Source organism: Oncorhynchus masou, chromosome 30, assembly GCF_036934945.1.
Source record: "Oncorhynchus masou masou isolate Uvic2021 chromosome 30, UVic_Omas_1.1, whole genome shotgun sequence".
In the NCBI taxonomy this organism is placed as follows: domain Eukaryota; kingdom Metazoa; phylum Chordata; class Actinopteri; order Salmoniformes; family Salmonidae; genus Oncorhynchus; species Oncorhynchus masou.
The window spans coordinates 50,050,383-50,077,460 of NC_088241.1; the positions used below are offsets into that span (position 1 = coordinate 50,050,383).

At 42.8% G+C, this 27,078-nt stretch overlaps 1 protein-coding gene across 1 annotated transcript in view; it reads right to left on the bottom strand.

The window, feature by feature from the left end:
* Positions 1–27,078, bottom strand: part of rttn (rotatin) — a 94,798-nt gene that overhangs the window by 46,126 nt on the left and 21,594 nt on the right. Inside the window, 11 exon segments of the mRNA XM_064949230.1 lie at positions 10,669–10,719; positions 10,722–10,762; positions 10,961–11,150; positions 11,525–11,602; positions 11,890–12,048; positions 12,674–12,784; positions 13,763–13,891; positions 15,494–15,713; positions 17,224–17,399; positions 24,520–24,664; positions 25,485–25,727. Of these exon segments, the coding sequence (XP_064805302.1) occupies positions 10,669–10,719; positions 10,722–10,762; positions 10,961–11,150; positions 11,525–11,602; positions 11,890–12,048; positions 12,674–12,784; positions 13,763–13,891; positions 15,494–15,713; positions 17,224–17,399; positions 24,520–24,664; positions 25,485–25,727 (1,543 nt within the window).

Here is a 27,078-nt window from a genome sequence, read left to right on the forward strand (position 1 = left end):
ATAGTCACTTCACCCCTACCTACATGTACACTGCTGCTACTCACTGTTTATTATCTATCCATAGTCACTTCACCCCTACCTACATGTACACTGCTGCTACTCACTGTTTATTATCTATCCATAGTCACTTCACCCCTACCTACATGTACACTGCTGCTACTCACTGTTTATTATCTATCCATAGTCACTTCACCCCTACCTACATGTACACTGCTGCTACTCACTGTTTATTATCTATCCATAGTCACTTCACCCCTACCTACATGTACACTGCTGCTACTCACTGTTTATTATCTATCCATAGTCACTTCACCCCTACCTACATGTACACTGCTGCTACTCACTGTTTATTATCTATCCATAGTCACTTCACCCCTACCTACATGTACACTGCTGCTACTCACTGTTTATTATCTATCACTTCACCCCTACCTACAGTCACTTCACTCCCCTACCTACATGTACACTGCTGCTACTCACTGTTTATTATCTATCCATAGTCACTTCACCCCTAACCTACATGTACACTGCTGCTACTCACTGTTTATTATCTATCCATAGTCACTTCACCCCTACCTACATGTACACTGCTGCTACTCACTGTTTATTATCTATCCATAGTCACTTCACCCCTACCTACATGTACACTGCTGCTACTCACTGTTTATTATCTATCCATAGTCACTTCACCTCTACCTACATGTACACTGCTGCTACTCACTGTTTATTATCTATCCATAGTCACTTCACCCCTACCTACATGTACACTGCTGCTACTCACTGTTTATTATCTATCCATAGTCACTTCACCCCTACCTACATGTACACTGCTGCTACTCACTGTTTATTATCTATCCATAGTCACTTCACCTCTACCTACATGTACACTGCTGCTACTCACTGTTTATTATCTATCCATAGTCACTTCACCCCTAACCTACTGTTTATTATCTACATGTACACTGTTGCTGCTACTCACTGTTTATTATCTATCCATAGTCACTTCACCCCTAACAACATGTACACTGCTGCTACTCACTGTTTATTATCTATCCATAGTCACTTCACCCCTACCTACATGTACACTGCTGCTACTCACTGTTTATTATCTATCCATAGTCACTTCACCTCTACCTACATGTACACTGCTGCTACTCACTGTTTATTATCTATCCATAGTCACTTCACCTCTACCTACATGTACACTGCTGCTACTCACTGTTTATTATCTATCCATAGTCACTTCACCCCTACCTACATGTACACTGCTGCTACTCACTGTTTATTATCTATCCATAGTCACTTCACCCCTACCTACATGTACACTGCTGCTACTCACTGTTTATTATCTATCCATAGTCACTTCACCCCTACCTACATGTACACTGCTGCTACTCACTGTTTATTATCTATCCATAGTCACTTCACCCCTACCTACATGTACATGCTGCTACTCACTGTTTATTATCTATCCATAGTCACTTCACCTCTACCTACATGTACACTGCTGCTACTCACTGTTTATTATCTATCCATAGTCACTTCACCCCTACCTACATGTACACTGCTGCTACTCACTGTTTATTATCTATCCATAGTCACTTCACCCCTACCTACATGTACACTGCTGCTACTCCTGTTTATTATCTATCCATAGTCACTTCACCCTTCCTACCTACACTGCTGCTACTTGTTTTATTATCTATCCATAGTCACTTCACCTCTACCTACATGTACACTGCTGCTACTCACTGTTTATTATCTATCCATAGTCACTTCACCTACCTATGGACACTGCTGCTACTCCTGTTTATTATCTATCCATAGTCACTTCACCTCTACCTACATGTACACTGCTGCTACTCACTGTTTATTATCTATCCATAGTCACTTCACCTCTACCTACATGTACACTGCTGCTACTCACTGTTTATTATCTATCCATAGTCACTTCTATCCCCCTACCTACATGTACACTGCTGCTACTCACTGTTTATTATCTATCCATAGTCACTTCACCCCTACCTACATGTACACTGCTGCTACTCACTGTTTATTATCTATCCATAGTCACTTCACCCCTACCTACATGTACACTGCTGCTACTCACTGTTTATTATCTATCCATAGTCACTTCACCCCTACCTACATGTACACTGCTGCTACTCACTGTTTATTATCTATCCATAGTCACTTCACCCCTACCTACATGTACACTGCTGCTACTCACTGTTTATTATCTATCCATAGTCACTTCACCTCTACCTACATGTACACTGCTGCTACTCACTGTTTATTATCTATCCATAGTCACTTCACCCCTAACAACATGTACACTGTTGCGACTCGCTGTTTATTATCTATCCATAGTCACTTCACCCCTAACAACATGTACACTGCTGCTACTCACTGTTTATTATCTATCCATAGTCACTTCACCCCTACCTACATGTACACTGCTGCTACTCACTGTTTATTATCTATCCATAGTCACTTCACCCCTACCTACATGTACACTGCTGCTACTCACTGTTTATTATCTATCCATAGTCACTTCACCTCTACCTACATGTACACTGCTGCTACTCACTGTTTATTATCTATCCATAGTCACTTCACCCTTACCTACACTGCTGCTACTCGTTGTTTATTATCTATCCATAGTCACTTCACCCCTACCTACATGTACACTGCTGCTACTCACTGTTTATTATCTATCCATAGTCACTTCACCCCTACCTACATGTACACTGCTGCTACTCACTGTTTATTATCTATCCATAGTCACTTCACCTCTACCTACATGTACACTGCTGCTACTCACTGTTTATTATCTATCCATAGTCACTTCACCCCTACCTACATGTACACTGCTGCTACTCACTGTTTATTATCTATCCATAGTCACTTCACCCCTACCTACATGTACACTGCTGCTACTCACTGTTTATTATCTATGCATAGTCACTTCACCCCTACCTACATGTACACTGCTGCTACTCACTGTTTATTATCTATCCATAGTCACTTCACCCCTACCTACATGTACACTGCTGCTACTCACTGTTTATTATCTATCCATAGTCACTTCACCCCTACCTACATGTACACTGCTGCTACTCACTGTTTATTATCTATCCATAGTCACTTCACCCTACCTACATGTACACTGCTGCTACTCACTGTTTATTATCTATCCATAGTCACTTCACCCCTACCTACATGTACACTGCTGCTACTCACTGTTTATTATCTATCCATAGTCACTTCACCCCTACCTACATGTACACTGCTGCTACTCACTGTTTATTATCTATCCATAGTCACTTCACCCCTACCTACATGTACACTGCTGCTACTCACTGTTTATTATCTATCCATAGTCACTTCACCCCTAACTGTTTATTACATGTACACTGCTGCTACTCACTGTTTATTATCTATCCATAGTCACTTCATCTATCCATAGTCACTTCCCTACCTACATGTACACTGCTGCTACTCACTGTTTATTATCTATCCATAGTCACTTCACCCCTACCTACATGTACACTGCTGCTACTCACTGTTTATTATCTATCCATAGTCACTTCACCTCTACCTACATGTACACTGCTGCTACTCACTGTTTATTATCTATCCATAGTCACTTCACCCCTACCTACATGTACACTGCTGCTACTCACTGTTTATTATCTATCCATAGTCACTTCACCCCTACCTACATGTACACTGCTGCTACTCACTGTTTATTATCTATCCATAGTCACTTCACCCCTACCTACATGTACACTGCTGCTACTCACTGTTTATTATCTATCCATAGTCACTTCACCCCTAACAACATGTACACTGCTGCTACTCACTGTTTATTATCTATCCATAGTCACTTCACCCCTAACAACATGTACACTGCTGCTACTCACTGTTTATTATCTATCCATAGTCACTTCACCCCTACCCTACATGTACACTGCTGCTACTCACTGTTTATTATCTATCCATAGTCACTTCACCTCTACCTACATGTACACTGCTGCTACTCACTGTTTATTATCTATCCATAGTCACTTCACCTCTACCTACATGTACACTGCTGCTACTCACTGTTTATTATCTATCCATAGTCACTTCACCCCTACCTACATGTACACTGTTGCTACTCACTGTTTATTATCTATATCCATAGTCACTTCACCCCTACCTACATGTACACTGCTGCTACTCACTGTTTATTATCTATCCATAGTCACTTCACCCCTACCTACATGTACACTGCTGCTACTCACTGTTTATTATCTATCCATAGTCACTTCACCTCTACCTACATGTACACTGCTGCTACTCACTGTTTTTATCTATCATAGTCATCCATATGTACACTTCTGTTTATTATCCATAGTCACTCACCTACATGTACACTGCTGCTACTCACTGTTTATTATCTATCCATAGTCACTTCACCCCTACCTACATGTACACTGCTGCTACTCACTGTTTATTATCTATCCATAGTCACTTCACCCCTACCTACATGTACACTGCTGCTACTCCCTGTTTATTATCTATCCATAGTCACTTCACCCTTACCTACACTGCTGCTACTCACTGTTTATTATCTATCCATAGTCACTTCACCTCTACCTACATGTACACTGCTGCTACTCACTGTTTATTATCTATCCATAGTCACTTCACCTCTATGGACACTGCTACTACTCCCTGTTTATTATCTATCCATAGTCACTTCACCTCTACCTACATGTACACTGCTGCTACTCACTGTTTATTATCTATCCATAGTCACTTCACCTCTACCTACATGTACACTGCTGCTACTCACTGTTTATTATCTATCCATAGTCACTTCACCCCTACCTACATGTACACTGCTGCTACTCACTGTTTATTATCTATCCATAGTCACTTCACCCCTACCTACATGTACACTGCTGCTACTCACTGTTTATTATCTATCCATAGTCACTTCACCCCTACCTACATGTACACTGCTGCTACTCCGTTTATTATCTATCCATAGTCACTTCACCCCTACCTACATGTACACTGCTGCTACTCGCTGTTTATTATCTATCCATAGTCACTTCACCCCTACCTACATGTACACTGCTGCTACTCACTGTTTATTATCTATCCATAGTCACTTCACCTCTACCTACATGTACACTGCTGCTACTCACTGTTTATTATCTATCCATAGTCACTTCACCCCTAACAACATGTACACTGCTGCTACTCACTGTTTATTATCTATCCATAGTCACTTCACCCCTAACAACATGTACACTGCTGCTACTCACTGTTTATTATCTATCCATAGTCACTTCACCCCTACCTACATGTACACTGCTGCTACTCACTGTTTATTATCTATCCATAGTCACTTCACCCCTACCTACATGTACACTGCTGCTACTCACTGTTTATTATCTATCCATAGTCACTTCACCTCTACCTACATCCATAGTCACTTCACCCCCACCTACACTGCTACTCACTGCTGCTACTCACTGTTTATTATCTATCCATAGTCACTTCACCCCTACCTACATGTACACTGCTGCTACTCACTGTTTATTATCTATCCATAGTCACTTCACCCCTACCTACATGTACACTGCTGCTACTCACTGTTTATTATCTATCCATAGTCACTTCACCCCTACCTACATGTACACTGCTGCTACTCACTGTTTATTATCTATCCATAGTCACTTCACCCTACCTACATGTACACTGCTGCTACTCACTGTTTATTATCTATCCATAGTCACTTCACCCCTACCTACATGTACACTGCTGCTACTCACTGTTTATTATCTATCCATAGTCACTTCACCCCTACCTACATGTACACTGCTGCTACTCACTGTTTATTATCTATCCATAGTCACTTCACCCCTACCTACATGTACACTGCTGCTACTCCCTGTTTATTATCTATCCATAGTCACTTCACCCCTACCTACATGTACACTGCTGCTACTCACTGTTTATTATCTATCCATAGTCACTTCACCCCTACCTACATGTACACTGCTGCTACTCACTGTTTATTATCTATCCATAGTCACTTCACCTCTACCTACATGTACACTGCTGCTACTCACTGTTTATTATCTATCCATAGTCACTTCACCCCTACCTACATGTACACTGCTGCTACTCACTGTTTATTATCTATCCATAGTCACTTCACCCCTACCTACATGTACACTGCTGCTACTCGCTGTTTATTATCTATCCATAGTCACTTCACCTCTACCTACATGTACACTGCTGCTACTCACTGTTTATTATCTATCCATAGTCACTTCACCTCTACCTACATGTACACTGCTGCTACTCACTGTTTATTATCTATCCATAGTCACTTCACCTCTATGGACACTGCTACTACTCCCTGTTTATTATCTATCCATAGTCACTTCACCTCTACCTACATGTACACTGCTGCTACTCACTGTTTATTATCTATCCATAGTCACTTCACCTCTACCTACATGTACACTGCTGCTACTCACTGTTTATTATCTATCCATAGTCACTTCACCCCTAACAACATGTACACTGCTGCTACTCACTGTTTATTATCTATCCATAGTCACTTCACCCCTACCTACATGTACACTGCTGCTACTCACTGTTTATTATCTATCCATAGTCACTTCACCCCTACCTACATGTACACTGCTGCTACTGTTTATTATCTATCCATAGTCACTTCACCCTAACAACATGTTGCTACTCACTGTTTATTATCTATCCATAGTCACTTCACCCCTACCTACATGTACACTGCTGCTACTCACTGTTTATTATCTATCCATAGTCACTTCACCCCTACCTACATGTACACTGCTGCTACTCACTGTTTATTATCTATCCATAGTCACTTCACCCCTACCTACATGTACACTGTTTATTATCTATCCTGCTACTCACTGTTTATTATCTATCCATAGTCACTTCACCCCTACCTACATGTACACTGCTGCTACTCCTGTTTATTATCTATCCATAGTCACTTCACCCCTACCTACATGTACACTGCTGCTACTCACTGTTTATTATCTATCCATAGTCACTTCACCCCTACCTACATCTGTTTATTATCTATCCATAGTCACTTCACCTCTACCTACATGTACACTGCTGCTACTCACTGTTTATTATCTATCCATAGTCACTTCACCCCTACCTACATGTACCTGCTACTCACTGTTTATTATCATCCATAGTCACTTCACACTGCATGTACACTACTCACTGTTTATTATCTATCCATAGTCACTTCACCCCTACCTACATGTACACTGCTGCTACTCACTGTTTATTATCTATCCATAGTCACTTCACCCCTACCTACATGTACACTGCTGCTACTCTGTTTATTATCTATCCATAGTCACTTCACCCCTATGGACACTGCTACTACTCCCTGTTTATTATCTATCCATAGTCACTTCACCTCTACCTACATGTACACTGCTGCTACTCACTGTTTATTATCTATCCATAGTCACTTCACCCCTACCTACATGTACACTGCTGCTACTCACTGTTTATTATCTATCCATAGTCACTTCACCCCTAACTACACTGCTGCTACACTGTTTATTATCTCTGTTTATTATCTATCCATAGTCACTTCACCCCTACCTACATGTACACTGCTGCTACTCACTGTTTATTATCTATCCATAGTCACTTCACCCCTACCTACATGTACACTGCTGCTACTCACTGTTTATTATCTATCCATAGTCACTTCACCCCTACCTGCTGCATGTTTATTATCTATCCATAGTCACTTCACCCCTACCTACATGTACACTGCTGCTACTCACTGTTTATTATCTATCCATAGTCACTTCACCCCTACCTACATGTACACTGCTGCTACTCACTGTTTATTATCTATCCATAGTCACTTCACCCCTACCTACCTACACTGCTGCTACTCCTGTTTATTATCTATCCATAGTCACTTCACCTCTACCTACATGTACACTGCTGCTACTCACTGTTTATTATCTATCCATAGTCACTTCACCCCTACCTACATGTACACTGCTGCTACTCACTGTTTATTATCTATCCATAGTCACTTCACCCCTACCTACATGTACACTGCTGCTACTCACTGTTTATTATCTATCCATAGTCACTTCACCCCTACCTACATGTACACTGCTGCTACTCACTGTTTATTATCTATCCATAGTCACTTCACCCCTACCTACATGTACACTGCTGCTACTCACTGTTTATTATCTATCCATAGTCACTTCACCCCCTACATGTACACTGCTGCTACTCACTGTTTATTATCTATCCATAGTCACTTCACCTACCTACCTACATGTACACTGCTACACTGCTACTCACTGTTTATCTATCCATAGTCACTTCACCTCTAACTACATGTACACTGCTGCTACTCACTGTTTATTATCTATCCATAGTCACTTCACCCCTAACAACATGTACACTGCTGCTACTCGCTGTTTATTATCTATCCATAGTCACTTCACCCCTACCTACATGTACACTGCTGCTACTCACTGTTTATTATCTATCCATAGTCACTTCACCCCTACCTACATGTACACTGCTGCTACTCACTGTTTATTATCTATCCATAGTCACTTCACCTCTACCTACATGTACACTGCTGCTACTCACTGTTTATTATCTATCCATAGTCACTTCACTACACTGCTGCTACTCGTTGTTTATTATCTATCCATAGTCACTTCACCCCTACCTACATGTACACTGCTGCTACTCCCTGTTTATTATCTATCCATAGTCACTTCACCCTTACCTACACTGCTGCTACTCGTTGTTTATTATCTATCCATAGTCACTTCACCTCTACCTACATGTACACTGCTGCTACTCACTGTTTATTATCTATCCATAGTCACTTCACCCCTACCTACATGTACACTGCTGCTACTCCCTGTTTATTATCTATCCATAGTCACTTCACCTCTACCTACATGTACACTGCTGCTACTCACTGTTTATTATCTATCCATAGTCACTTCACCTCTACCTACATGTACACTGCTGCTACTCACTGTTTATTATCTATCCATAGTCACTTCACCCCTATGGACACTGCTGCTACTCCCTGTTTATTATCTATCCATAGTCACTTCACCCCTACCTACATGTACACTGCTGCTACTCACTGTTTATTATCTATCCAGAGTCACTTCACCCCTACCTACATGTACACTGCTGCTACTCACTGTTTATTATCTATCCATAGTCACTTCACCCCTACCTACATGTACACTGCTGCTACTCACTGTTTATTATCTATCCATAGTCACTTCACCCCTACCTACATGTACACTGCTGCTACTCACTGTTTATTATCTATCCATAGTCACTTCACCCCTACCTACATGTACACTGCTGCTACTCCCTGTTTATTATCTATCCATAGTCACTTCACCCCTACCTACATGTACACTGCTGCTACTCACTGTTTATTATCTATCCATAGTCACTTCACCCCTACCTACATGTACACTGCTGCTACTCCCTGTTTATTATCTATCCATAGTCACTTCACCTCCACCTACATGTACACTGCTGCTACTCACTGTTTATTATCTATTAGTCACTTATCCACATGTCACTGCTGCTACTCGCTGTTTATTATCTATCCAGAGTCACTTCACCCCTATGGAGACTGCTGCTACTCCCTGTTTATTATCTATCCAGAGTCACTTCACCCCTACCTACATGTACACTGCTGCTACTCACTGTTAATTATCTATCCATAGTCACTTCACCCCTACCTACATGTACACTGCTGCTACTCACTGTTTATTATCTATCCATAGTCACTTCACCCCTACCTACATGTACACTGCTGCTACTCACTGTTTATTATCTATCCATAGTCACTTCACCCCTACCTACATGTACACTGCTGCTACTCACTGTTTATTATCTATCCAGAGTCACTTCACCCCTACCTACATGTACACTGCTGCTACTCACTGTTTATTATCTATCCATAGTCACTTCACCTCTACCTACATGTACACTGCTGCTACTCACTGTTTATTATCTATCCATGTACAGTCACTTCACCCCTACCTACATGTACACTGCTGCTACTCCCTGTTTATTATCTATCCATAGTCACTTCACCCCTACCTACATGTACACTGCTGCTACTCACTGTTTATTATCTATCCATAGTCACTTCACCCCTACCTACATGTACACTGCTGCTACTCACTGTTTATTATCTATCCATAGTCACTTCACCTCTACCTACATGTACACTGCTGCTATCACTGTTTATTATCTATCCATAGTCACTTCACCCCTACCTACATGTACACTGCTGCTACTCACTGTTTATTATCTATCCATAGTCACTTCACCCTAACATGTGCACTGCTGCTACTCGCTGTTTATTATCTATCCATAGTCACTTCACCCCTAACAACATGTACACTGCTGCTACTCACTGTTTATTATCTATCCATAGTCACTTCACCCCTACCTACATGGTTTCTAGTGGTCAAGTGGACGCAGTCTTAAGCTGCAACCTAAGAGGATGACAGTTTATGAATGGGCCTTGATCCACCAGACCTGCAGTACTTTACGCACCAGAGTGCTGGAGGTGGACAGGGAGCCAGAGGCCCTGCTAGGATTCACTGGACTCGGTTAGAAGGTCTCCACAACCTCAGGGAGTCATCCGCATCTAAACAGACAGACAGGGAATCATCACAAACAACATCATGCAAGAAAAATAAAAAAAGGCGACAGGCCAATAAATAAAATACTTTGCCCGTTTACCACAATAACACTTGATTTCAGATTCACTCTGACTGAATCACTGATTGAAGGACCTAATGGCTAGACAGACTGACAGAAGAATGGACAGGTGCAGTCCCAGGACCTTCAGTGGTGCTGTCCTGTGGCCCGGGGTCCCTGGCTGAGGGTTGCAGGTCGAAGGTGTACCTGCCTCTGTAGCAGGCTGTGGCCATGAGGGCAGTGTGCTGGAAGAACTGACAGTGGTAGAGCAGAGCCTGTAGGGCTTGGAGACCCACCAGACATACACCTGAAGACTCATCATGGACACACGGACTCTATGGAAAGAGGGAGGAGAGAAGGGGAGTAGAGGAGAGGGAGATGAAAACATGGTAATTACTATGTAACTCAATTTTTTAATTGAACCTTTATTTAACTAGGCAAGTCAGATAAAAACTAGTTCTTTTTTAATATGACTGCCAAACCCAGACGACGCTGGGCCAATTGTGCGCCACCCTATGGGACTTCCAATTATGGCCCCAAGTGATACAGCCTGGAATCGAACCAGGGTCTGTAGTGACACCTCTAGCACTGAGATGCAGTGCCTTAGACCACTGCACCACTTGGGAGCCCATGAATTAACCTACAGTATGTCAGTACCAGGATAACTAAAACAACATACCACAACAAAACATAACCAAATGCCACTGACCTGCCAGGTAGAGTCGGTGACCTGGTCAGCTGTGGCAGGCATGGGCATCACCAGTAGGTTCTGGAGGATAAACACCGCCTTGAGAAACACACAGAAGATGAGACAAGAACATTAACAACACTGCCATCTAGATGTACTTAGCTGGTACTGCAAGGATTTCACTTTAAACTTGTTGATGGAGTAAAGTTGTCCTATGTCTGTTTTACAAATGCTTTGTCTGGAACGGTTATTGGTCAATATGCCCAGAAGGTGCCACCATGGTACGTGGTACGCTAAGAGCATTATTATGCATTCTGCTTTAAACCACAATGCCCAAACTCTCTCTATGGCTTAGTGGTTAGCGAACAGGTGTAGGTGTTCAGTACCTCTCTGCGGACCATGGTGCTCTCTTGCTGGTCCAGGAGGATGTTGAGCAAGGTTCCCCACAGACCTCCACTGATATTCTGACAGCTGCTACTCAGAGACTGGCATCCACTGGGCACAGAGGACAGGGCAGAGCCCACACCCAGGCTGGCAAACCTCACCTGGAGAGGGGATGGAAGGTAAGTGGGATAAGGCAGCAGGGGGGAGAGGGGTGTGAGAGAGGAGGGGAGGGTTCAAAGAGTGGTGGGAAGGGAGAAGCGGAGGGCGAGGAGAGAGAAAGGAAAGGACAGAGAGCCAAGGGTTTGGGTGTGAATACAACAGCAGATAGATCAAAAAGGTACCTGTCTGACACACCTGGGGTCCCCAAAGTCACAAAGACACAGTTCCAGAAATGTCTTGGATATTTTCACTGTCACTCTGGCATTTGCTGTGATCCACACAGAAAAAAATCCTACTTGTCAAGGGAATTTTTTCACATTTACTTATAGAGAACTTAGAGATAGAGAGAGAGAAAGAGGAGACATTGCCCTTTGCTTTTCATTGTCAGTGCTTGTGAACTCAAGCGTAGGAGTTCACGGTGTCCCTCAGAAAGTCTAGGAAGGAGCACAGGTTTGATAAACTTTGGAGCAGAGAAGCAATACAAACTTTTGCCTGAATGTCTCTCCATAACTCCAGACGGAATTTGACAAACTGTTTCCATGAAATAACAAATTGTACTTCTTACTCTCACATTTTATTTTTCTTGCTTGTTCTTATACAAGTTGACAGTCATTGAGTGTATGTTACCTCCGGGTCTCTGTCCACCCACAGAGGTATGAGCCAGGCAAGACCCAGCTGTGACCCACTGGGGTCATCAGACCCCGCCTCCTGACCCAAAGACCACTGAGAAATGAAGTCCTGAAATAGATCAACACAAAAACAGAGAATAGTCATATCTCCAGAAATCCAGACTGATGTACAAACAAAAGGAGAAACATCTCCATGCAGGAAGCACACATTAACACATTTACTCTTACTACTATACTGAACAAAAATATAAAACACAACATGTAAAATCTTGGTCCCATGTTTCAGGAGCTGACATAAAAGATCCCAGAGATTTTCCATACGCACAAAAAGCTTATTTCTCTAAAATTCTGTGCACAAATTTGATTACATCCCTGATAGTGAGATTTTCTGCTTTGCCAAGATAATCCATCTATCTGACAGGTGTGGCATATCAAGAAGCTGATTAAACAGCATGATCGTTACACAGGTGCACCTGGTGCTGGGGACAATAAAAGGCCACTAAAATGTGAAGTTTTGTTACACAACACAATGTCAAGTTTTGAGGGAGTGTGCAATTGGCATGCTGACTGCAGGAATGTCCAACAGAGCTTGTTGCCAGAGAATTGAAAGTTCATTTCTCTATCATAATTTTGCCTCCAATGACATTTTAGAGAATTTGGCAGTACATCCAAGCAGCATCACAACCGCAGACCACACGTAACCATGACAGCCCAGGACTCCACATCTGGCTTCTTCACCTGCGGGATCGGCTGAAGAATATTTCTATCTAATAAAGCCCTTTTCTGTGGAAAACCTTATTCTGATTAGCTGGGCCTGGTTCACCAGTGGGTGGGCCAGGCTCCTTAGTGGTTGGGCTAACCCATGATGGCTGCGCCCATTGCCCAGTCATGTGAAATCCATAAATTAGGGTCTAATTTATTGATTTCAATTGACTGATTTCCTTCTATGACCTGTAACTCAGTAAAATATTTTAAAATTGTTGCATGTCACGTTTATATTTTTGTTCAGTACACATTTCACAATTAAAAATCTTCTTTGCCTTTAGCGTAGAAAGGCAATCAGTGTAGTTCTGGCTGGGTTGCTGACCTTGTCTTTGTTCTGGGCCATCATCTCATGGGACAAGTGAAGCAGACAGATGACAGCATTCTTGGTTACTCCTTTCCCCATGAAGGACATGGAGTTACCCCCCCACTCCACGTAGAATGACGAGATCACCTAGAGGATGACACAAGGGTCAACATCACAACTACTCATTCCCAACAGGGTTCTATGCTGAGCTTTGTTTTTTGTTAAAGGGGCACGTGCACGCTTAAGTTGAGAAATCTAGGCACACACATTGAAATTGAGGAGCACAAGGCTAAATATTTTTGAAATAAAGCTAGAATATTTCATTTTTATACATGCACTGGTGCTCCTAAATAAGAATTCCAAGTTGCACAGCAAAATATTTAAGCACATACTGTATGCGGATAAAATGGTTGCACTGTAGAGCCCTGCCCAATACGAAACCCATTCAGAGCCGATGCTAGGGGAAGGACAACAATATCTCAACAGTATTACTAATTAAGTCAAATCAGGAAGTAAACCGAAATTCCAATTTTTACTCATGAGCCAAACCCTGCTCGGCACTAGAAGGGAACAGGGCACTGAGCCCAGTGATGCAATCAACAGTCTGTGTTCATTAATTCAAAGGTTTAATTCAGTGCATCTAAATGAGTCTTAAATGCAGCTGGGACCTTAGCTTTGATTAGCCTGCAAACAGAGAGGTGAGTGAGAGAGGCCAAGGCCAGATGAAAAGCACCCTGAGGGTCATAGAGCACTGGGAGAGACAGGGGGTGAGGTATGGGGGAGTCAAGGTGAGAGGCCAAGGCCAGATGAAAAGCACCCTAAGGGTCATAGAGCACTGGGAGAGACAGGGGGTGAGGTATGGGGGAGTCAAGGTGAGAGGCCAAGGCCAGATGAAAAGCACCCTGAGGGTCATAGAGCACTGGGAGAGACAGTGGGTGAAGTATGAGGGTCATAGAGCACTGGGAGAGACAGTGGGTGAAGTGAGAGGCCAAGGCCAGATGAAAAGCACCCTAAGGGTCATAGAGCACTGGGAGAGACAGGGGGTGAGGTATGGGGGAGTCAAGGTGAGAGGCCAAGGCCAGATGAAAAGCACCCTAAGGGTCATAGAGCACTGGGAGAGACAGGGGGAGTCAAGGTGAGAGGCCAAGGCCAGATGAAAAGCACCCTGAGGGTCATAGAGCACTGGGAGAGACAGTGGGTGAAGTATGGGGGAGTCAGGGTGAGAGGCCAAGGCCAGATGAAAAGCACCCTAAGGGTCATAGAGCACTGGGAGAGACAGGGGGTGAGGTATGGGGGAGTCAAGGTGAGAGGCCAAAACTTGGAATCATCTGTGTCAGGCTAGGTTGTACTGGACCATACTAAGGCTGTTGTGAGCTGTGCTGTTTTGTTTAGACTGCCCCAGGCAATGCCAAACTAGGTTGTGCCGTGTGTTCTCATGGTGAACTAAGCTACACTGGCCACTACTATGCTTATCTGAAAAGGACAGTGCTCTGCTATTCTTGGCTATGGGTAGAACCAGATGAAACCAGCTGGGATGATTTCTCATCAACAATTTACCGTGTTGTAGTCTGTATATTTATTCATGTTCAGAAGCAGGTTGTAGTTGGATTTAATTAATTACAAAATGTATTTTCTTCCTCAATTTCTAGAGGGCTGATATTTCACTACAAATAACTAATTTTCACTTTGACTAATTTGTGGAGGCCACAGAGCACGTCACACACTCCCTTCTGCACCCATCACACACACCTCCAGTAGTCCACTGAGGTACTTGGTGCAGAGAGACTGGGGCTCCATGGTGGGACAGTATGAGCTCCAGCCGGGTTGGGCCGTGAGGCTGACCATGCCCAGCAGATTCCTCTCCAGACTCGGGAGGCCGTAGAAGCGTGGGGCGTCTGACACCCGCAGGCACTGGAGAAATCGCACTGCCAGCTGGCTCTCGAAGGGCCCTGTCAGCGCCAAGCAAAACCTGTTGGGGGAGAGAGAGAGGAGATGCAGGGTGAGAGAGAGGAGACGCAGGGAGGGAGAGGAGATGCAGGGAGGGAGGGAGAGGAGATGCAGGGAGGGAGGGAGAGTGAGGATGAGGAGAGGGTGAGAGAGGAGACGCAGTGAGGAAGGGAGGGAGATGCAGGGGAGAGGGAGAGGAGATGCAGGGAGGGAGGGAGAGGAGATGCAGGGAGGGAGGGAGAGGAGATGCAGGGAGGGAGGGAGAGGAGATGCAGGGAGAGAGAGAGGAGACGCGGAGAGGGAGGGGAGATGCAGGGAGGGAGGGAGAGGAGATGCAGGGAGGAAGGGAGGGGAGATGCAGGGAGGGAGGGGAGATGTAGGGTGAGAGAGAGGAGACGCGGAGAGGGAGGGGAGATGCAGGGAGGGAGGGAGAGGAGATGCAGGGAGGAAGGGAGGGGAGATGCAGGGAGGGGAGTAAAACGGAGTAGAGGGTAAAACAGACAAAGAAAGAAGGTGAGAGAGAGAGGAGTGAAAGTTAATGGGAGGAAGATGGTGTGATAGAGGAAGATGGGCAGAGACAAATATTGCCATCAATAACCAACATCTATAACCAACAATTAACATCAAGGAAAACGTCAAGCTGCTCCTACCGAAAGTAACATCAAATCAAATTGTATTGGTCACATACACACATGGTTAGCAGATGTTATTGCGAGTGGAGCGAAAAGTTTGTAGTGGAGCGAAATGCTTGTTCTTAGCCTCATGGATACGAATATCACCACACAGAATATAAAAAATGCATCCCACTGCAGTCATAAGCTTTGTTCAGCCTCTTCTATAATTTCATGGTATTAAACATTAATCAAGCTCCACAGGCAGTGTGAATAATACCACGTACGTGCACATTCTCTCACACACCCCAAAAGGCAAAAATGATCATTCTTTAATTTATGTTTTATGAGGAGACATTTTTTTGTATTCATAGGGACACAGTAAAAATTCTAGTGTCAGGGGAAGCTCGCTAGCTAGCGGTGAAAAGTCATCGGTGCTGCTTCCATGGCCCTAGGCACTTCTGACTAGGGAAGATGAGAAGAGTACAGTAGTTTAATAGCAATGTGATAAAACACACTTGTGTAATCATTTATCAGTACAGCTCACCATGCTAGAATGAGCTATTTCTACACAACAGTTAAACAAGCAGTCATGACAAACAGTTTGTTCAGTCAGATACACTAGAAAACGAATAACTGTGGGGGAGATGTCTACCCTGTTTGTCTTAGTCACATTTGTAGCTCTGTGTTGTAGCTGGATTTCGGCATGTGTGTGTGTACTGCGTGTGTGTGTGTGGATGTGTCTTAAGTAGAAAATGCCTACAGGCAGTTTTCTTGAGCGATACGGAACACGCTTTGCATACAAATGACTCCATACTCTAACAAATAAACACCAGAGGAACAGAGACTGGCAATTGGAGGTGGTAGCCTTATCAGTTCGAGAGGAAAAGGGAGAGGGGGGGGTGCGTGTTTCTACTGCACCTGTCGGTGGTGTGTGTGAGGCGATGCAGTAATGTGTTGATGAACCCTGTCAGTTCTCTCTGTAGTCTCTGGTTGATCTGGGCCCTCAGTTCTACGAGTTCCTCCATCTCTCCCTGACTCGCCGTGTGTGTCTGCGAGTCCTCGCCGAGCAGCAGGTCCAGCAGTGAGTTGGTCTCCTGCATGGAACACATACACACGCAGGTAATGCTGCAGGTTGAACTGTCTCACTACTTCATCCAAGAAAGCTCAACTTGTATACAACTCCTCACACATTATAAAGTAACTACAATCTAAACTACAGTGAACAAAAATATAAATGCAACATGTAAAGTGTTGTTCCCATGTTTCAGGAGCTGAAATAAAAGATCCCAGAAATGTTCCATACGCACAAAAATATTATTTCTCTCAAATCTTGTGCACAAATTTGTTACCATCCCTGTTAGTGAGCATTTCTCCTTTGCCAAGATAATCCATCCATCTGACAGGTGTAGCATATCAAGAAGCTGATTAAACAGCATGATGATTACACAGGTGCACCTTGTGCTGCTGACAAAAGGCCAGTCTACAATTTGCAGTTTTGTCAAATAACACAATGCCACAGACGTCTCAAGATTTGAAGGAGCGTGCAATGGGCATGCGGACTGCAGGAATGTCCAACAGAGCTACCATAAGCCACCCACCCATAGCTGTGCCCCTGCCCAGTCATGTGAAAACCATAGATTAGGGCCTAATGAATTTATTTCAATTGACTGGTTTCCATTTACAGTATGAACTGTAACTCAGTAAAAAAAATGAAATAGTTGAATGTTGTATTTATTTATTTGTTCAGTATAATTAAGGTATTCAGAATGAATATGTATCCTTTTCTCATTGAGTTTCAAGGTGATAGTTGCAGGGTAAAATATAATTTAAATAATAAAAAATTAAAACATACTAAAAGTATTTGGAGAAATGTGCTTTGGGGCTTGTCCCCCCCCAAAATGAAAATGTGTCTTGAAGGCAACATTCATTTGCTTTGACTGTAGTGTTTCATTAGTACATGTGCATTTGCAGGACACAACAAAACATATTTACCAAGGCAAGCATCACACAGTTCTTCTCACTAAATTCCCTTTCCCCTCTGTGTCTCACTCACTCAAATGCTTTCCGACTGCTCCCTCTAGAAACGCATGCTGCGTTTGCACACAAGATCCCATTAGGCCTACAGAAATAAGTGATGGCATACACAAGCTACATTCCTTGCCAAATGCCAACAATTTTATCATAGATTCTAAAAGGACTGGTTGATTGAAGTAGGAAAATGTGTGTTCCAACAACGAGCTGCAGTTTTGGAATAATTGTGTCCCGTCTATTTTACCGAATAGGATACTTTGCAAACTACTAGCCATTTAGAATGTGTTATTCTATGCTATAACCCCTCTAAACAAACACAGGTTCCACACTGAAAATATACAGTTTGATAAGACAAAGAGTATTTTCATCAGAATCATTAAGCCCTACTTACAAAACATATAGTACCAGTCAAAAGTTTGGACACATCCTCATTCCAGGTTTTTTTTTATTATTTTCTACATTTTAGAATAATAGTGAAGACATCAAAACTATGAAATAACACATATGGAATCAAGAGTGTGCAAAGCTGTCATCCAAGGCAAAAGGTGGCTACTTTTAAGAATCTAAAATATATTTTGATTTGTTCAACACTTTTTTGGTTACTACATGATTCCATGTGTTATTTCATAGTTTTGATGTCTTCACTATCATTCTACAATGTAGAAAGAAAAACCCTTGAGTAGGTGTGTCCAAACCTTTGACTGGTACTGTATGTCATGGCCGTAATTCATCAGCATTGCAGTGTTCAATGTGGAATTGTTCATCCATTTAGAAAAATCCAAAGAAAAGGCAGAAAATCCAACATTTTCAGGCCAACATAGAAGAGAGAGATTTTGGTTTGTAACACTAAACATTTGTTTCTTTAAAACGCGCCAAACTAAGCCCTGTTTCAAATTTGCACACTTTCAGAAAAACTGTTCCAGATGTGCAAGATGCCAGTGCGGACAGATGCACAACTTTATTAATTTGGGAAAATATTCAGATCTATTTTATTCTGTTATATTAATTCATGTGATCTGCTATAAAATAGGTGTGTCTTGATTAGGGTTGCACATTTTGGGGAATATTCAGGGATGGAAACTTTCCGTGGGAATTAACAGGAATATATGGGAATTAACGGGAATTTATACCATTTAAAAATATATGTTTTTTGCATTGCATACATTTACCATATCATATGGAGACAGAAACATAAACCTTTTACCTTAACATAAGTAGACATAATTGGAAATGATTAAATCCTTCCAATAGAAATCATTTGTTTTAAATTGTTATGAATTGAACTTTAATTAAATGAGTTGACTATTCACAAGGGATGATTTCACTGAACAGCAAAATAAAGAAAATATTGAATGACCCCATCGCATCGCCCAGAAAAGTTTTCAACATACATTTGTAAAATGAGAGTCTGGAAACTTAGCTTCAGTTGTCTTCCTCTCAGGCCTCCATGTCTTCTCCCTGGATTTCCTCAATGTCCACCTCTTGAACATCAGACTCTGAGGCCTCGTCTTCACTGTCACTTTACAACCTTGTTGAGGATGGCTTGTTGTCAGGATCAAAAAGCCTAAAATTTGCCTGGATGGCCACCAATTTCTCAACCCTTGTATTGGTCAGCCTGTTGTGTGCTTTGGTGTGTGTGTTCCCAAACAAGGACCAGTTGTGCTCTGAGGTGGCTGATGTTAGTGGGATTTGGAGGATGATGGAGTCAACAGGGGAAAGAGCCTCAGATTCACAAAGTCCCTTCAACCAGGTGGCTGATGAGATATGTTGGCACGATTGCCATATTGCATCTCCATCCCAAAGCCCTTGCTTGGAAGTGTACTTTGCCAGACTGCCAAGAACCTTGCCCTCATCTAGGCCAAGGTGGCGAGACACAGTAGTGATGACACCATAGGCATTGCTGATCTCAGTACCAGACAGGATGCGCTTGCCAGCAAACCTGGGGTCCAACATGTACGCTGAAGCGTGTATGGGCTTCAGGCAGAAGTCGTCACGCTTTTTGATGCATTTCAGAACGGCAGTTTCCTCTGCTTGGAGCAACAATGTAGTGGGCAGGGCAGTACGGATTTTTTAACTTATATCTTCAAGCAGTCTGAACATCAGACAGGATGGCATAGTCTCCCTTAATCCGTGCATTGGCTACTGCTATAGGTTTCAGGAGTTTCAGACTGCTTATCACTCTCTCCCAAAATACATCATCCAGGAGGACCCTCTTGGTGGGGCTGTCCATATTGGCAGACTGATATGGCCATTTCTTGGAGAGACTCCTTCCCCTTCAGGGGACTGTCAAACATGATGACAACACCACCTTAACAGGTGTTGCTGGGCAGCTTCAATGTGGTGCTCTTATTCTTCTCACTTTGCTTGGTGAGGTAGACTGCTCCTATAACTTGATGACCCTTCACATACCTAACCATTTCCTTGGCTCTCTTGTAGTCTATCCATTGTTTTCAGTGCCATGATGTCCTTGAGGAGTAGATTCGATGCATGAGCAGCACAGCCAATGGGTGTGATGTGAGGGTAGACCAAGCAGCCTTCATGTTCACAGCATTGTCTGTCACTAGTGCAAATGCCTTCTGTGGTCCAAGGTCATTGATGACTGCCTTCAGCTCATCTGCAATGTAGAGACCGGTGTGCAATGTAGAGACCGGTGTGTCTGCTGTCCCTTGTATCTGCTCTTGTAGAATACTGGTTGTGGGGTGGAGAAAATGTAGTTCATTATTCCTTTCCCATTATTCCTTTTAACCACCCATCAGAGATGATTGCAATACAGTCTGCTTTCTCTATGATTTGCTTGACCTTCACTTGAACTCTGTTGAACTCTGCATCCAGCAAATGAGTAGATAAAGCATGACTGGTTGGAGGGGTGTATGCTGGGTGAAGAACTAGAAAATATCTTCAGAAATATCTTCCAATACACATTGCCTGTGAGCATCATCAGAGGTGAACCAGTTCCATACACAGCTCGAGAAAGACATTCATCAGCATCTCTTGACTACTTTCCTCCATTTGGTCAAAAAAAACATTTGATTCCAGCAGGACCATGAGCTGTTGCTATCAATATGGTGTCTGAGTCATCATTTTCACCTCGAATAGAAGTAGAGGGACTTTTGTCAGAGGTTGCTTGTTGTGAGTGTGTGGCAAACTTTATGCACTTGGCCAGATGATTCTGCATCTTTGTTGCATTCTTCTCATATGATTTGGCAAATAAAATAAAATTTTATTTATTTGTCAAATACACATGGTTAGCAGATGTTAATGCGAGTGTAGCGAAATGCTTAAGGTTCTAGTTCCGACCATACAGTAATATCCAACGAGTAATCTAACCTAACTGGTTTTCCTTATATAGTCTGTGATTGACTGTAGACCCTGCCACAAACCTCTCGTGTCTGAGCCGTTGAATTGAGACTCTACTTTGTCTCTATACTGATGCTTAGCTTGTTTGATTGCCTTGCAGAGGGAATAGTATTTGCAAATGTACACAGCTTTTCCTTATACATTAGCTGCAGTGAAATGTCTCCACACATCAGATAGTGCCCGTGGTATTGTCCTGTAAAGATAAGAAAAAAATGAGTGAAAAAAAACAAAATACAATTCCATGTACAGATAAATAGTTAAGCAGTTAGATTAAACTCCTTTGTAAGATAAATGTTCTAAAATGAAACATGTATGGAAACAGGTGAATTAACACTCCTCAGTTAGCAGGCTCAAGCAAGCTAAAAGCCACATGGTAGCAAAAACAAACTAGCAGAATTTGTTAAGTTAAAAATGATTTAAAAACACTTTGCTGTAGGCTACTATTTACTAGTTAAAAAAAATCATGCATGTCGTATAAAATGTATTCACCCCAACCAGTATTGTAATCAAAACTTACCAGAAAGCACGTAGTCCTTTGCTCAGACAGTGTAGTGGAATGGGCTCAATAGCATCTCATTAGTGTGCAAGAACTTGAGAATCAGCTGTACATGTGATGGGAGAGTGCACTGCACATGTGATGGAAAAAATGCACTGTGCATGCAGAGGGTTGCAATTCCATTGAATTGGGGATAGTTTAAACAAAATATGCCACAAGACCTAGAATTGCCTTATGTGTATCCCACAAAAAAAGGTTCACCGTTATAAGTTATAAGCAAACTTTTTTGATGAATTTAAGCAAAATTCCCCAAATTTCAGGGCTTAACTTCCCAATGAAGATTTCCCCCCAAAATTGGGAAATTTACCGAAAAATGTCCAACCCTTTGCAACCCTAGTTTTGATTGTGTTAATGGCTCGGAAATAAGAGTGTTTTGTCTGCAAAATTAACAAAACAAGGCTGTGTCATTACACAGCCATACATAGGCTTCTACAAGCAAGCATCACTACTGAGGTTACTGCCTTACTGAAGATTTTGTTCTCTGGCTCATGCGGTGGAGGAGATCTTTGTGGGCTATACTCAGCCTTGTCTCAGGGCTGTAAGTTGGTGGTCTGTTGATATCCCTCTAGTGGTGTAGGGGCTGTGCTTTGGCAAAGTGGGTGGTGTTATATCCTGCCTGGTTGGCCCCATCACAGTGCCCCCCCCCCTCGGTCCTGTCAGTGTCCCCCGTCTCAGACTATTGCAGGTTATGTGCCAGGGGGCTAGGGTCAGTCTGTTATATCTGGTGTAATTCTCCAATCTTATCTGGTGTCCTGTGTACATTTAAGTATGCTCCCTCTAATTATCTCTCCCTCCCCTCCCAGAGGACCTGAGCCCAAGGACCATGACTCAGGACAAACTGGCCTGATGACTCCTGGCTGTCCCCAGTCCACCTGGTTGTGCTGCTGCTCCAGGTTCAACTGTTCTGCCTGCGGCTATGGAACCCTGAACTATTCACCGGACTTGCTACCTTGTCCCAGACCTGCTGTTCCCGACTCTCTCTCTCTCCCCCACACCTGCTTTCTCGACCTCTGAATGCTAACCATAAAAAGCCAACTGACATGTATTCCTGAGGTACTGAACTATTGTAACCTCTAGAAACACTGTGATTATTATTTGACCCTGCTGGTTATCTATGAATGTTTGAACATCTTGAAAAACAATCTGGCCTTAATAGCTATGTACTCTTATTATTTCCACCCGGCACAGCCAGAAAAGGACTGGTCACGCCCCAGAACCTTGTTCCTCTCTACGTTTCTTCCTTTCCCTGCCTTTCTAGGGAGTTTTTTTCTTGCCACCGTGCTTCTAAATCTGCATTGCTTGCTGTTTGGAGTTTTAGCCTGGGTTTCTGTATAAGCACTTTTTGACATCTGCTGATGTAAAAAGGGCTTTATAAATAAATGTGATTTGATATAATTTAAACAGTTGATATTATGGTTTCAATAAATTAATCTTAAATGGAAATAATTTTTTATTGAGGCAATTTAGCAATTATGATTTGTTATCGGTATGATTCATTTGGCACTGTTGGCATATCAATAAATGTGCACATGTTTTTTCAGTTCAGCCCATGCGGGTACTCAAACAGTCAAAAAATGTAAAATTCCCATACTTATGATGAAGCAGGCAAGGTGAGACACATTAGATCTGATGTAGCTCCTGTAGCTAAGAAAGAACAGAGTTTCTTAACAGCTGTGGAAATGATCTGTGTTGTGGGTCCTGGTACTCTATTTTGGGGTTGTAATGTGATATTAATGCCTTTCTGTCCTTTGACAGTGTGTGATTTATACAGGCTCTACTTTGATAACTACACATCTCTGTGTTTGGGAAGGACAAGCTTAACTGGATCGCTGGCACACACACATGCAAGCACCCACTCACCCTACAGTTTTAGGGGAGAAAATGGGGAGTGTGCCCAATCTAATGGTTCCCAACATGGGTTAATACAAGAAAGGAGGTCAAGTCAGATTTACTGAGTAATGTTGATACACTAGACCAGTTTTCCTATTATAGTCTCTATTCCCTCATCTCCTTATCTCCTTTATGACGACACATAGGATAAGGCCTAGATGAAAGGCTAGAGGTTAAAGCGATATCACAGAGGACAAACCCTGAGAAGATAGGTTGAGGGCATTTTCCCAATAGGACTTATCATACTGCTTTCACCTAACCTGGGTTCAGATCAATGTAAAAGATGGAGATGAGACTAGAGAAAGGTAATGAAGCAAAGTGGACAAAGATCTAGGTGATGAGGAAAGCAAACCTGGGGACCTCCTGGTCCTAGTGCTGACCTGTTTGAGGAGTAGCTCCAGTATCCAGCGGAGGTCCTTGTCATCGGACCCTAAATGGCTCTGTTTGAAGTAGGCGTTCAGGAACGCTATAACGTCCACCAGCAACCTCTCATCCTCCACACACGCTGGACGCACCTGCACAAACCTACAGACAGAGAGAGAGAGAGACAGAATAATGGAGAATATGGATGATATCTTGAATTTTGGTGGACATACAACTGACCTGTAGAAATGATGAGTACAGTAAAGCTACTGAAAGTGCAGCATTGAATAATACAAAATAAAGGATTTATAATTATACTGAAGAAAAATATAAAACCAAACAAGTGTTGGTCCCATATTTGATGAGCTGGAATAAAAAAAAGCACAAGAAGCTTATTTCTCTCAAATCTTGTGCACAAATTTGTTTACGTCCCTGTTAGTGAGCAGATTATCCATCCATCTGACAGGTGTACCTTGTGCTGGGAACAATAAAAGGCCACTCTAAAATGTGCACACAACACAATGCCACAGATGTCTCAAGTTTTAAGGGAGCGTGTAACTGACATGCTGACTGCAGAAAGGACCACCAGAGCTGTTGCTAGAGAATTTAATGTCAATTTCTCAACCATTTGAGAGAATTTGGCAGTACGTTCAACCGGCCTCACATCCGCAGACCACCATCATCTCATGTTTCAGCATGATAATGCATGGACCCATGTTGCAAGGATCTGTACACAACTACTAGAAGCTGAAAATGTCCCAGTTCTTCCATGGCCTGCATACTGACCAGGCATGTCACCCATTGAGCATGTTTGGGATGCTCTGGATTAATGTATCTGTGACCAACAAAATCCATACATGAGGGCCTAATGAATTTATTTCAATTGACTGATTTCCTTAAATGAACTGTAACTCAGTAAAATCTTTGAAATTGTTGTGTCAGTATAGATGGTCTTCTAGTGTGTGTGTGTGTGTGTGTGTACCTTGCTATGGCGGGCTGCCAGGTGAGGGAATGGAGAGTGTCCCTGCAGCTGTGTGTGTGAGTGCCTGTGATGGCCATCCTGTCAATCAGCAGGTGGAGGCGGAGCCTGGAGAGTGCAGAGGTCACAGAGGCATGGCCTGCTGCCATGATGATGTCCTGGACGCAGTCCTGAAGGCTGCTGGGGAGGTGTGTTGCCCGTAATGACAGAACCTGTGACCCTGAAAGGCTCAGATCACCGTGGAAACTAGAGGAAAACAAGACAGTATTTGTTATTTTTTCTGCAAGCAATCAAAGTTCCCCTTTAGGGTCAATATAGTACTCATCTTGTGCATGTGACCGGACTAGGAAAAACTCCAGTCTAGTTATGTTATCTTGACCTTGTCTTTTTGGCTGTGATGAGAATGAGTGAACACATTCCCGTTAAGAAACCACCTGGGAAAGAGTTGAAGGGGAGAGAAGAATGTGGCGTGTAATAATTGAGTCGTTCTGATTCTGACTCTGTGTTGGATCAGAAGTTGTATTTCTACAGTGACAGGGGTGTCACATAAGAGCCCAATCACCCAGGCAGCACGGTGCCTTCCTAATTCTGTTCCCAGGGACTTTTGATGAGCCGTCTTCCAGACGTGCCTTGTCACTCCACACAGGAAGTGTCCTGTGTCTGGAACAGCAGGGGATTGTGGGTAGTTCTGCATGACTCATCACTAAAAGGCTGTGTGGCAGCCTAGTTTACACCGGAGAACCAGAGGAGTAGCCTACGAAGCAGGTCTGAGGAGTTAACTTTGAGTTCAACTCGGGCTAAACGGTCATACAAAAGTGGCTCACACCTGATACATTTCTATGGCAATGAATACTTCAGAACTAACCTGCTCCAGGGAGGGCTATCTCACAGCTAACTCCACCTGCTCTGAATTAATTAAATCAGATTCCCTCCTTCTTGCAAAGATTGCATCATCATATCCATCATTTGAGGAAGAAGACGGATTCAATATTTATTAATCAAAAGTATTTTGGGGTGTTAAAACATAGTAATGTTAAAATATATAGCATTACACAATGACAGAAAGCATTTTAAAACTTCACGCAATGTAGTCCTAACATTTTTTTATTATTAAAGATTACATTTTATGTATCACTTACACATGGTTAGCAGATGTTAATGCGAGTGTAATACTGTGATACAGCCCGACGGGATGCTCTCGATTGTGAATCTGTAAAGATTTGTCAGGGTTTTGGGTGACAAGCCAAATTTCTTCAGCCTCCTGAGGTTGAAGAGGCACTGTTGAGCCTTCTTCACCACACTGTCTGTGTGAGTGGACCATTTCAGTTTGTCTGTGATGTGTACTCCCTCTGCTGTTTCTCGAAGTCCACGATCATCTCCTTTGATTTGTTGACTTGAGTAAGCGGTTGTTTTCCTGACACCACACTCCGAGTGCCCTCACCTCCTCCCTGTAGGCTGTCTAGTTGTTGTTGGTAATCAAGCCCACACATGTTGTGCTGTCTGCAAACTTGATAATTGAGTTGGAGGCGTGGATGAACAGGAGTACAGGCGGAGGCTGAACACGCACAACTGTGTTGAGGGTCAGCGAAGTGGAGAT